At 33.6% G+C, this 13,370-nt stretch overlaps 2 protein-coding genes and 2 long non-coding RNA genes across 8 annotated transcripts; 1 reads left to right on the top strand and 3 right to left on the bottom strand.

Annotated features, from left to right (window-relative positions):
* Positions 1-625: 625 nt before the first annotated feature.
* On the bottom strand, positions 626-2,514 carry LOC148767475 (uncharacterized). 5 transcript variants are annotated; one of them, XR_016033951.1, is made up of 4 exons: positions 2,068-2,514; positions 1,554-1,775; positions 934-1,041; positions 626-820 (listed from the first exon to the last, which is right to left on the bottom strand). It is a non-coding gene; the product is annotated as an uncharacterized LOC148767475 (long non-coding RNA). The 5 variants fall into 5 exon arrangements; XR_016033950.1 differs by having other exon boundaries at positions 934-1,078; positions 1,554-1,772; XR_016033952.1 differs by having other exon boundaries at positions 934-1,023; positions 1,554-1,772; positions 2,068-2,512.
* Positions 2,515-4,238: 1,724 nt separating this feature from the next.
* On the bottom strand, positions 4,239-5,074 carry LOC148767474 (uncharacterized). The gene is made up of 2 exons (XR_016033954.1): positions 4,810-5,074; positions 4,239-4,447 (listed from the first exon to the last, which is right to left on the bottom strand). It is a non-coding gene; the product is annotated as an uncharacterized LOC148767474 (long non-coding RNA).
* A 561-nt stretch (positions 5,075-5,635) lies between these two features.
* Positions 5,636-8,141, top strand: LOC105966458 (protein NRT1/ PTR FAMILY 6.2). Its single transcript, XM_012991012.2, has 5 exons — positions 5,636-5,867; positions 6,104-6,321; positions 6,405-6,952; positions 7,026-7,369; positions 7,449-8,141. Exons 1-5 carry the CDS (start codon positions 5,756-5,758, stop codon positions 7,964-7,966), a joined length of 1,740 nt encoding a protein of 579 aa, XP_012846466.2. The 5' UTR covers positions 5,636-5,755; the 3' UTR covers positions 7,967-8,141.
* Positions 8,142-8,262: 121 nt separating this feature from the next.
* On the bottom strand, positions 8,263-9,795 carry LOC105966459 (NADPH-dependent oxidoreductase 2-alkenal reductase). Its single transcript, XM_012991014.2, has 4 exons — positions 9,470-9,795; positions 9,031-9,393; positions 8,836-8,918; positions 8,263-8,738 (listed from the first exon to the last, which is right to left on the bottom strand). Exons 1-4 carry the CDS (start codon positions 9,713-9,715, stop codon positions 8,363-8,365), a joined length of 1,068 nt encoding a protein of 355 aa, XP_012846468.2. The 5' UTR covers positions 9,716-9,795; the 3' UTR covers positions 8,263-8,362.
* Positions 9,796-13,370: the final 3,575 nt, after the last annotated feature.

Here is a 13,370-nt window from a genome sequence, read left to right as displayed (position 1 = left end):
CGGGTGATTCAAGGCGGCGATTGGCGTCGAGCACGCGAAAAGTGGCGGCGGCACAAGGCTGTGGGAGGAGCAGCGGCGGCGGCGCAAGGCTGTGGGAGAGCAACGTCGGCGGCGCAATGAGGTGGGAGGAAGCAACGGCGATGGGCGCACTACGCCAAAATGCATTTCAGGCGACGAAAATTTGCGACAAAAAAAGCTTATTTGCGAAGAAAAAAAGAATTTTGCGATGAAAAGTTTGCGACGAAATAAACGCAAAAAATGTCAAAAAATTGCCCGTCGCAAATTTCTGCGACGAAAAGTAAAAAATGTCGCATGGTTTGCGACCTTTCCAGAGAAACGTCGCAACAATTTAATTTTTTCATTAGCTGAAATATTGCGACGAAACCTTTGGTAATCGTCGCAAAATCATTGATAAAGTTGCGACTAAAATAAAATGTCGCTCTTTGATGCGACGTTTATTTGTAATTAATTTCGTCGCAAAATTTAAATTAAGGTTGCGACGTTTCCATAAAATCGTCGCAATATTATATTTTTCAACCTTTTCTATTATTTGATGATTTAATTTTTTTATTGTTAAAATTGTAATTATAAACAATATTAATAAAATAAAATTACAATAAAAACATTAAACAACTCAAAATTTATATCAACTACTTCAAAATTCACATTTAAGTTAAATCATCCAAACATGAATTTAAAATTTACAAAATGTAATGTTGTAGTGTTACAAAGATAAGGTATTCCTCGTTTTCTCCTTCATCTTCATTAGAATTAGTTTGCAGATGGCAGAGGGATTATGTTGCTCGGACTTATTCTCAATCTGTTGAAAATACACTAATCACATAGTTAAGGAGTTGCTAAATCAATATAGAATCCTTAAAAAAAAATGCTGAAAAATAAAATTTAATGCATTTTATATTTAGTAACTCTTGCCTTCTTTTCCGTTTAATCACGGCACCACTCAGTATAACAATTTCCTTTTCTTTTTGCGTGGCAGTTTTGACCGAGAAAAGCTTCAACATCCTCGTCCAAAGAAGAAAACTTATATAATGAGCATAAAAAGGCCGATATAATCAATCTACAGTCATAATAATAAAAGAAAACTTATATAATCAGCATAAAAAGGTCGATATAAACATAAACATAAACCATAAACCATAAACCATAAACCATAAACAATAAAACATAAAACATAAAACATAAAACATAAAACATAAAACATAAAACATAAAACATAAACACATAAAAAACACATACACAAACACAAACACAAAAAAACACAAACAGAAACAATACACAAACAGAAACACATACAGAACCACAAACACAAACACAAACAGATGCAGAAACAGAAACAAAACACAAACAGAAACAAGACACATACACACAAACACAAACACAAACACAAACACAAACACAAACACACACACACACACCAACCACGAACACGAACCCGAACCCGTGTGCGAGTTCACTTGAAATAGAATTTACCATAAATGAAAGCAGTTACATCAAGTATAACTCTAATTGAAATAACAATGAATTGCCTTCACCTTGGGTTGAAGTCATGGTTCGGTCGCCTTTGTCCTCCATTGCATACAACAGGCTCAATCCCCAGGTTACGTTATGGGGAAGTTGCTTTGTGATGAAGTCGTCTACAATACCAAATAGCCATCTTGCGACAACGAACATTAATGCTCGGAGAATTGGTAATGTACATCGGCGAGCAACGAATAGCATCAAGCGGTGAACGGTTAGAAATTCCAATACAACTACTAGCATGGAAAAGGAAAAAAATTTACAAATTTGTCATATAAAATTCTAATCCAACTAACAAACCATATCCATTGATCAAATATTAGTAAAACACAATCTAAAAAATAAGACAAAAAAAAAATAAAAAATAAAAAATTAAGAACAACTATATATAACCATAAATTAAAATAGTTGGTTTTTTGTAGCAGTAAGCCACAAAAGATTCATTTTTGGAAACAAACGAAAAAATGAAAACCCCAAATTTAAGTATTTGAAAAACAAAATAAGAAAAAAAAAATAGTAAGAGAATACCAATTGATTAGCAGGCTTCAAGTTTCAATAATTCGGTGTGGGCGTCGGTGGAGGTGCGACGGCGGAGATGGCGTCGGCGATGGGAGTAGCTGGCGTTGGTGTGGGCTCCTAGTGCATCGGCGAAGGGCGGAAGGGGGGTCGGCGAAGGGCGGAGGTGGCGTTGGTGTGGGCTCTTGGTGCGTCGGAGAAGGGCGGAGGTGGGGTTGGCGAAGGTCATCGGTGCCGTCGGCGAGTGTTGGCAGAGGACTGTGAGAAAGTAGAGAGAGAGAGGGGGTAAAGGAGATAGGAGAGAATTAGGACTTAAGGGTTTTTTTTAATTTATAAATTGCGACTTTAAAATACAAAACGTCGCAAGCTTGAACTAAATTTGCGATTTTTATCTTAAATCTGCGACTTTAAAATAAAATTTCGCAAATAATGTCGCAAAATCCCGATTCTACTTGCGACGTTTACAAAAAAAAAGTCGCAGTATAATTTTATTAAAAAACAATTAATTTTTTTTTCCATTGCGACGTATTAGTATATTATCGACGCACGTTTGCGACGATAATAGATTTTCCGTCGCAACAATTGAACGGAAATTTTAGAACTTAATTTTGCGACAAAACGTTGCGATGAAATTATTTATCGTCGCAATAATTCTTATAAATTTATTATTTCCAATTATTTGCGACGAATTTCTATAAAATAGTCGGAAATCGTGCGACAAATATTTTTTCGTCGCAATAAAAAAGTCGCCTGAAATGCATTTTGACCTAGTGGCGGCGCAAGGCGGTGGGGAGTAGAGTTGGCTGCGGAGAGTTGTGTGCCGAAGAGAGATAGTGAGTTAGAGAGAGAAAGAAGAAAGAGAGAGGGAGAAGGAGAGAGAAAGAAGTGTTAGAGAGAGAAAGTGAGTTGGAGAGAAAAAGAAGAAAGGGGGAGGCAGAAGAATGAGAAAAAAAGGCTGACTAAATTTGTGGAAAGATAAAGGGTGGGTTAGGGTTTGAATTGTAACTAAAAGGGTAAAATAGGTATTTCAATTTTTCCAGAGGGGTCTGTCAAATTAAGATTGAAATTTGGGTTTTTGACTAGAAAATAAAAATCCATAGGACCTATCCATATATATTTTCAAAACTAGGGATATCCCACATTTCCCCTGATATTAAAAATAAGGGGGAATATGCCAAACACCCTCCATTGGGTTTTTTATTCTTGATAAATCCATAATTAATTAATGGTATTTGAGATAAATCCATTGTACTTGAAAACCCATATATACCCTCACTCATTAGTATAATTATTAAACTAAATATTACATTAATTAATACCAAATCCTTCCCAAAAATAAATCAAAACCCTAATCAATTCCAAAATCAGATTGCCGTCCCCCAATTCACGGTAAAAAACCACTCCGCCCCTCATCAATGCCCCACAACACGGTTCTTATTTTTTTTATTTTTTTTTTTTTGGTTTTTTGTTTTAAATTATTCCATAATCTACACCAAATCTTCTCCAAAATTTATTCTTTTTTTTTTTTTGTTTTTTTGGTTTTTTGTTTTAAATTATTCCATAATCTACACCAAATCTTCTCCAAAATTTATTCCCTTCATCACGCCAATTCAGTTTTTTTTTTTCTTTTTTTTTTTGTTTACTGGTTTTCTTTTATTTCGATTTAAAAGAATATTTTGTAATTATTTATTATTTTTTTTTCGGTTCTTGTTTTAAATTATTATTTTTCTTATTTATAGTTTTCATGTTTTTTATTTTAATTTTAAAAAATGGTTTTATTTTTATTTTTGTTTTTTCAAGGTTTTTTTTTCTTAATTTCAATTTTTTTTAAATGATTTTTTTTTTCCAGTTTTTTTAAGTAAAAACCACTCTATATAAACATGAAAACCACTGTTTATAAACAGCTACATAAACATGAAAACCACTATATATAACAACTATATAACATGAAAACCACTATGCATAACAACTATATAAACTTGAAAACCACTTTATATAACAACTATGTCAACAAAAAAACCACTATATGTATAGAGTAATATACAAATCTGTACAAAAATTATTGAAAACCACTAATTTTTGTACAAATTTTTATAGTGGTTTATGTAAAATATTGAAAACCACTAATAAACCACTATAAAAAATCTGTATAATTATTGAAAACTACTCTGTATACACAGATAGATAAACATGAAAACCACTATATAATTAAAGTACTTCATTGCAAACATATCAAACAATACAAACTATCAAAACGATAAATTCTAATAAAACCGACTATGAAAAACACCATCTTCTCTCTTGTGAACGAGCATAGATGTTAGCATGTTCTTCTTATTATTACATTTCTCAAGGATCACTCACCTAGTCATCCCTTCCACAATCACCCCCCCTGTTCAAGAAACAAAAAATAATATTCAAGAATTAATCACTAAATAAACCACTTTTAATTTATAAAAAGATAATATGTTTGGGGTGTCATCATTTTATTGAACAATTATTTACGACGTGCAATACATAAAAAAATCAAAATAAATTAAAAAATATAAACTGGTGAAAAACATGAAGAATATAAGAATGATTACTACCCATTTTGGATTATGAAATTAACAGACGATGAACATTCATTCATACCGTAAATCGAACTCAATATAACGAATTCAACAGAGTACTTATAAGAGAGAGAGAGAGAGAGAGAGAGAGAGAGAGAGAGAGAGAGAGAGAGAGAGAGAGAGAGAGAGAGAGAGAGATTACCATGATTGCAGTAGAGAATCAAAAAGTTTGTAACGATGAAGAGAAATATATTCTGAAGCCGGCTTGGAAAAAATATGTGAGAGAGAAAAGTTGGGTGAGGATGATGGCGGCTTGGAAAAAATACGTGAGAGAGCAAATAGTTTGAGAGTAGGGTTTGGGAGTTTGGATGGAGATTATAATAAATTAATATTAAATAATAGAATTATGCCAAATAGGAAGAAGGGTATAATTGTGAAATTATATTAATTTTTATTAATTAAAAGGGTTTTGGATTTATTTTAAAAATGGTAAAAAAAAATTGAACTCATTGTAATGGGAGGAGTCTAACGAGGGGTGTTTGTCAAATAATCCCTAAAAATAAATATAATACTGTGTAATACAGTATATTACTGAGTTACAAAGAAATATGATAGTAACATTATTTTGTTGACCTTCCAACAGAACCAAATAAAAAAGAAGAAATCATTAATATTATTTTATTATTTTAGATAATAATGTAATTGTGTTGACCGACAAAGTAAGGTCAAAAAAAATTGTAAGGGAAAAAAATCCAACCAAAAATAAAATTTCAAATAAAAAAAATGTTAACATCGGAGATCAACGTTACAGAAAAAAGAATTTTAAAAACACTTGAACCTAGACTAATAAAGATAAGTGGTATTGACCTCCTTGCGAACAGCCAAAAAAAAAGATGTGGATTATTAATCGGAAAGGGTGGAATAAATTAGGTTTGTTGATATTGAATGCCTAGAATGTGGTATTAATAATTTGTACCGAAATAAGAGTTCTCCCCGAGTCAAACTCCTTGGACATAGGACATAAAAAACTCGTTTGTTACAACTGAATTCCTATAGGAATAAGGATCAATCCATCCATCCATCCCACTCAAGGCAGCAAAACTAATTTCTTTTTTTTTTTTTTGTTGAAAAATAAAATATCAAACAACATGGTATTGAGTGATGATAGTACGATGTTGGTGTCCGATGCGACAGACTACAAGGGTGCTCCTGCTCATAAGTCCACCACTGGTGGTTGGCTCTCTGCCGCTTCAATCCTCAGTAACAACCAACCACCTTTCTCTTTATTTTTTTATTTTTTTAATAATTACACAAAATTCTGTATGCTCATGTTTATTGTTTAATAATTAATTAATGTATGTATGAATGAATATATGTTGAATAAATATTTTGATTGATTCGATTGTAGTTTGTTCTTTCGATCAGTTTAGGATGAATTGTAGGGAATGTAGGTAATATATATTTTTTGGGGGTTGAAAATATATATATATATATAGGTGTTGAGCTTTGCGAGAGGCTGTCGACAATGGCAATAGCGGTGAACCTAGTGACATATCTTCAAGGCACACTGCATCTGCCGAGTGCAGAATCGTCGGCCGTAGTATCAAATTGGGGTGGAATTTCTTTCTTATTAAGTCTTTTTGGAGGCATTCTTGCAGACTCTTTCTTAGGCAGATATTGGACTATTGCTATTTTTTCTACTGTTCATTTCCTGGTAACTACTACATCTCTTCATTCTCTTCACACACACACACCCTTTTTCTATGCCATCAATCATTAATTATATATTTGATGCAGGGATCGTGCTTACTAGCCCTTTCGACAGTGTTTCCAAAGTTGCGGCCACCTCCATGCAATCCTTCTTTGTCCAACAATTGCATACAAGCCAACGGCCTTCAAATGGCTGTTTTTTACATAAGTATATACACTGTTGCATTAGGACTCGGCGGTATTAAATGCAGCGTCTCGGGTTTCGGTACAGATCAGTTCGACCAAAAGGATGATAAGGAAAAGGCTCAAATGGCGTCCTTTTTCAATAAGTTCTACTTTTTCATCAGCATTGGGACACTTATTGCAGTTACGGTGTTCATTTATATACAAGACAAGGTTTCTAGAGTGTGGGGTTACGGAAGTTGCTCCGTTATAATGTTACTTGCTTTTGTCCTGTTTCTTTCTGGTACTAAAAGATATAGGTACAAAGCATGCCTTGGTAGCCCCATTGTTCAAATTTTCCAGGTTTTGGTCGTTGCTGTTAAGAAAAGAAATCTTAATTCCACATCTAACGTCGAACAGTTGTATGAAACTCATCCCCAAGAATCAAGAATACCCCGTACCTGTCAATTCAGGTACACAAATTTAATTTTTTTTTCATCGATATTAAAAAAGTAATAAAAATTAAAAAAAAAATGAAATTGGCAGATCTTTGGACAAGGCAGCGATCATAGACGATGGAGACAAAGACACGATGATAGAATCTGGAACACCGAATCCATGGAGACTATGCTCAGTGACAAAAGTGGAAGAGGTTAAAATGATGGCAAGATTACTACCAATTTGGACTACAACAATTATGTTTTATGTGATTCATGCACAGATGATAACTTACGCAGTGCTACAAGCTTCCACCATGAAAAGGACAATTGGTACATTTACTATACCAGCCGGCTCGTTTAATGTCTTCTTCATCGGATCTATACTTCTAGCTCTTGGCATTCATGACCGTCTAATCGTCCCTCTTCTCAAAAAGAAGAAAGGGACTCTAGGTATTAATTATATTTATTCTCCTACCTTTTTTTTTTTTTTTTGGTTCAAACAAAAAATAAAATTCGATATTTCCAACAGGTTTGACGAAATTTCAGAAGATAGGCGTAGGACTCTTTATTTCAATATTATCGATGGTTTTTGCGGCAATAATAGAAACAAAAAGACTGAAAGTTGCGAAATCGACGAGCAGTGGAGTTTCGATACTACCAATTAGTGCATTTTGGTTGGTTCCGCAGTTTGTTTTGGCGGGTGCGGCCGAAGGGTTTGTGTACACAGGGCAGATTGATTTCTTCTTAACAGAGTCACCAAAAGGGATGAAAGCAATGAGTACAAGTCTATTTCTGACGACTATCTCATTCGGTTTCTTCGTTAGCAGTGCATTGATTGCTATCATAAGGAAAGCTACTCAACGAGGCGGTCATAATTGGCTTCCTGCCAACCTTAACAATGCTGATGGCAAGTTGAATTATTTTTACGCTCTTGTTGCTTTGTTGAGCGCTATTAATTTGGGCTTCTATCTCTACTGTGCTAAATCCTTTCTCCGCAAAAAGAAACAGATTGACCTCGCAGCGAACGCCGCCGCCAATACTCAGTAAATACTTATGACACAACGCGTCCGATTGAATTTGTATTTATGTATTTTTTTGTTGCAAACTTTAGATGCAGAATTACATGATTTGGCAGTTGGGGGGAAGAAATTTGTAGTTAGTCTTTGTACTCGCTACAATATTCAGTAGTTTATACGACTGAAAAGCCGGTTATACTTTTTCATATTATACATTGCAATTGCACATACATGAATCATGTTCCACTCTAATTTTTAGCTGCTCTTAAATCTCATAATATTATAATACTTGGCTAATTAACAGTCTAACTTCTAGCTACATCCAAATTTCCAATTGGTATTAAATTTAATTGAAGATATTACAAACAAGTTCAACACAAATTTGTCAATCCAAATGCATAAAATTATTAATAGACATTGTTCAGTACTAATTCGCAATCTGCACAATCATTTTCCCGATATTATGACCGCGAAAGAGACCTATAAAAGCAAGAGGCACAGTCTCGACACCATGATAAATGTCAGAAAGGGCGTGCATTTTGCCATTGCGGAGATGGTCTGTGGTGGTTGAAATGAAATCAGAGTAGCAATTCAAGTAATCAGCTGCCAGAAAACCTTGAATTGTGATCCTCTTGTACACAACATCCAGCATATCGAGAGCCGCCCCTCTGCCCCCACCTGTGTATTCAGATATTGCACCGCAAACTGCCACCCGTCCGAATGTGTTCATGTTACCTATCGCTGCCTCCAGCATCTCCCCTCCTACATTGTCGAAATACATGTCTATGCCCTTTGGGAAATACCTGATCCCAAATTAATTTATTAATTACTTCTAAGATATTTATCACTATTTTTTACTGAAAGATCATATTAAATAACTAGATACATGCATCTCATAACCTTTTAAGAGCTGAATTGAGATCGGTCTCGTCCTTGTAGTTGAATGCATCGTCGAAACCAAGCTTTTCCTTAAGCAGATCAACCTACATACATATATAAAGAATAATCAATCAATCAATTAACGATAGTGTAGATATATGTAAGTAAAGATCATTAATTTTGTAGATGGACAAAAAGTAAAGATATTAATAATACCTTTTGTTGGGTACCAGCACAGCCAACAACATGGCAACCAAAGAGCTTTGCATATTGTCCAACTAAACTCCCAACAGAACCAGAAGCAGCCGATACAAACACGCTCTCTCCCTTCTTCGGTTTACATACTTTATAAAACCCTCCATACGCTGTAAGCCCACTAAATCCAAGACTCCCTACGTAATGCGACAAAGGCAATGCCACGTCAGCATCCAACTTATTCAACAGCCTGATGCCTTCTTCTTCAGCTGCTATCACGGTGTACTCTCCCCACGTCAGCAGTCCGGCCACTAACTCATCCTTTGCCAAATCCGACCGCCCCCCGGACTCCACCACTCTACCTACGCCGTACGTATCAATTGCCTGCAATATTATATTCAATTATATATAATTAGAAAGTTTATATGTATATGTATATGTATATGTATATGTTACATACATGGCCGGGGATTATGGGGGCGGCAAAACTAATGGCTGACTGAGACGAGCTTTGAGACTTCATTCGGTTGAGCTGGTACGGATCGACCGATACATAAAGATTCTTAACAATCACATAATATTCTTTACTTGTATTTCTGATTGCTGATAAACTTATTGTTTCAGTCTTCATTTCGAAATCTGACTCACTTGGAGCACCATTTATGTGACCTTTTGTTGCTATGAATTTGTTCTTCACCTCCTCCATTCTTACTGCTGCTATTAATTTGAAGACATGAGTTGAGTCGCATCTTTTATTTATATGTTTGGTAAAAATGAATATTATATTTGGTAGGGAATATGCCCTCATGACTTTGTTGCCGCTGTGGATTTGGCTGTGCATGAACTTTCTTTTTTTAATTAATTAATTAATTTATGCATTTTATCACAAAAATGCAAATTCAGTGTTCAATTGTATTTTTACTTGGTCGAATTAATGGAATCTTGTGAAAAAGAGACTTGTTCAAATAATTACAATGTGTTGAATTCATCGCCACTAAAAGAGAACAATTACTATTTTGGCCGTACTCCCAACAACCATTCAAATCAAATTAGTAAGGTTACACAATGACAAAATAGAATCATGAGACGGCAACTCTTCTTGGGTACAAGAATTGGACTATTATTCTCTCCTTAGTACTTTGCCTCACGGGCGAATATTTAAGAAAGGAAAATAAGCAATGTTGTTAGAATCGAACCGAACTGGCCGGTCAAACCGGTTCGACTGTGACCCGGTAATAAAGGGGTCCAGTCTGACATCTAAAATCGGAAAAATCGAAAACCGGGGTCAAATGACCAAAATTCGGTTCGACCAGGTAAAACCCGAGAATCGACGAGTCAGTCAAAGAACCCAATTTTCGGCTAAAACATCTCCAATCACCGCTGAGTTGGTTATTTGTGGTTATATTTGAGTGAAACTTCACATACTTAGTAGTGGGTAACCGGATCTAGTCATGAGTGGTCGAAAGATTGTAGGATATGATCATGGGTGATCGAATAGGGGTGGCCGATTGCCAGATTTGACGAATAAAAAATGGAAAAATATTGAGTATAAGCAATAAAATATAGTAAAAAGTGAGATGAAGTAGATAAAAGTGAAAATAATAAGCGGGAGATTAAAAATATAAAGAAAAAAAAATAATTTTAAAATATTAAAATTAATAAAATAATGCCATATTAAAAATAATCAAAACCCCAGTCGAATCGGTTCGACCCAATAAATCCATGCGTCGTCACGTTCTATAGCCGATCCGATTCTGAAAACATAAATAAGTCACCTGAATTAAAAAAAAAAAATAATAATAATAATAATAATAATAATAATAATAATAATAATAATAATAATAATAATAATAATAATAATAATAATAATAATAATAATAATAATAATAATAATAATAATAATAATAATAATAATAATAATAATAATAATAATAATAATAATAATAATAATAATAATAATAATAATAATAATAATAATAATAATAATAATAATAATAATAATAATAATAATAATAATAATAATAATAATAATAATAATAATAATAATAATAATAATAATAATAATAATAATAATAATAATAATAATAATAATAATAATAATAATAATAATAATAATAATAATAATAATAATAATAATAATAATAATAATAATAATAATAATAATAATAATAATAATAATAATAATAATAATAATAATAATAATAATAATAATAATAATAATAATAATAAGTCCACACATTGTCCAGAGGTTTGAAAAAGACTAAAATAGCCCCTTACATTTTAATATGCTCCAATTTTATCTTTTAATTAATTTAAAATCATTTGGACACCAAATTTCACAAATTCTTCAATTTTGACCCAAAATGCAATTTGAGTACAATTTCGTCCGTCGTCGCCGTTAACCGTCGGTCTCTGGTGTTGACTTTTTCTTTTTGATATTTTTTCCTTTAACATCTTTTTGCCCTGTTTAAACAACAATATTGTTGTGGTTGACATCAATATTAAGTATTAACTATATTACTGTTAAACACAGTAATATTAACTATACTACAGTTTAACATAGTTTTATAGCTATATTAATCTCTAGAACGGTAATATTAATACAACAAAAGTCATTATTATTGTGTAATAGAGTAATAGTAATATGTTGACCGTTCAACAAAGGTAAACATAATAAAAAGTCAAAATAATTAATATTGATGTAGTTGACAATAATATTACAGTAATATTACCGTCAACCTCACATTTTAATACGTTCCAATTTCATCATTTAATTTAATTTAACATCAATTTGACCCAAAATTTCACAAATTATTCAATTTTGACCCAAAACGCAATTTGAGTACAATTTCGTCCGTTGTCGCCGTTAACCGCCGATCTCCAGTGTTGACTTTTTCTTTTTGATTTTTTTTTCCTTTAACGTCTTTTTTCCCTGTTTAAACAACACAATATTGTTGTGGTTGACAATATTAGTCAATTGAAGTGCGATTTTTCAATATCATCCAAGGTAAGGAAGCATATTGCACCGTGGCAGTGCTTTTAGAGTTTGATTTGTTACGTTACGCATCTGACATTGGAGGAATTGGATCAAGAAATTGAGTCCCCGGGGATGCAAGATCCAAGTATTTGCAACCGCTTTCTTTGAAATACTCATAGGCTTCCTTGCACGTGAAAAATTGTGCAAAAAATGAAGATAATGACACGTTCGTCATTTCAGACCTGCATCCATTCTAGTGTACCATGGCAGTGGAACCTTAGGAGCTACCTGAATATCAAGTAAATCGCGAGAAAATTGTGGATAGACATATCGATGACCTCAATAGCGATTTGAAGAAGATCAATTACATGAGCAAGATAAATGATGTGGCCTCATTGTGTGCCCTCGTTTATTCGTCTACGACTCATCTGTTCGAGCCATCATTTTTTAAGACAAAGGACGACCAAAAAATAACTCGACAAAAAGAGACCCTTCTGGATGGCAGTATCATATTTGATTCGGAAACAATTAGGTCATCTTGTGGTTCCAAGGGTCGCCAATCCTCCCCTGCAGTAAAGATTCATAAAGAAAAGATTGATAGAAGCACTGATGGAACGCCTCAATCAAAGATGAAAGGTCGTGGTTGTAGTACTCCTACACAAGAATTTGCTGACCCTCCAATACCTGCATATGAAGGGATCAACTTCTATTCTTTCGTGCCCAGATATATGGTCCGTCTTATTTAACATTATGTCAACATGATGGCGGATGGCAACTATAGGTACCGGTGCATTGCTCAAGCCATGTACGAGGATCAAGAAACACTACCAAAACACTGGGCTTTTGTGACGGATATTGTGTGACAAACAAAGTCCGTCACGACTAGATACTAAGGCCATGGCTTGTCGATATTGAAGGCCGATAGAGAAGAGTGGTGTTAGGAATGTAACCTGAAAATTGAGGGCACAAGAGATGGCAGTGACTCAAATGAGAAGAGGGGTATAAACGAGTTTAGAGCTTAGAAGAGATTGTGGTTTATGTAAATAAGATATTTATGTTTTTTTATTCATAACAGATTCTTAGCACTAGATACTACTAGCCAAATGTAGTTCTGAATATTTGAAAAGATATGATATTGTTTTAATGTATTTATGCTTTGTGATTTTTTGTTGATTTTTTTTGTCAAAAAAAAATTGTATTAGTATAAAAGGAAAATACAAATTATGGTGCTATTGTTACGGGAAACACGACTGATATTTGTGACAACATGTGTGACTGAAATTTGACGGAACATTTGTTACGGATACATGTGACGGAATTTTTGTGACGATATGTCTGACAGATGAATGACGGAACCTTGTGACAGGTTAATGACACAAAAAAA

This window comes from Erythranthe guttata, chromosome 10 (genome assembly GCF_056151865.1).
Source record: "Erythranthe guttata isolate IM_541 chromosome 10, IM_541, whole genome shotgun sequence".
Classification (NCBI taxonomy): Eukaryota; Viridiplantae; Streptophyta; class Magnoliopsida; order Lamiales; family Phrymaceae; genus Erythranthe; species Erythranthe guttata.
Note: the sequence above shows the minus strand (reverse complement) of the source record. Positions and strands in the feature narration are given on the sequence as shown.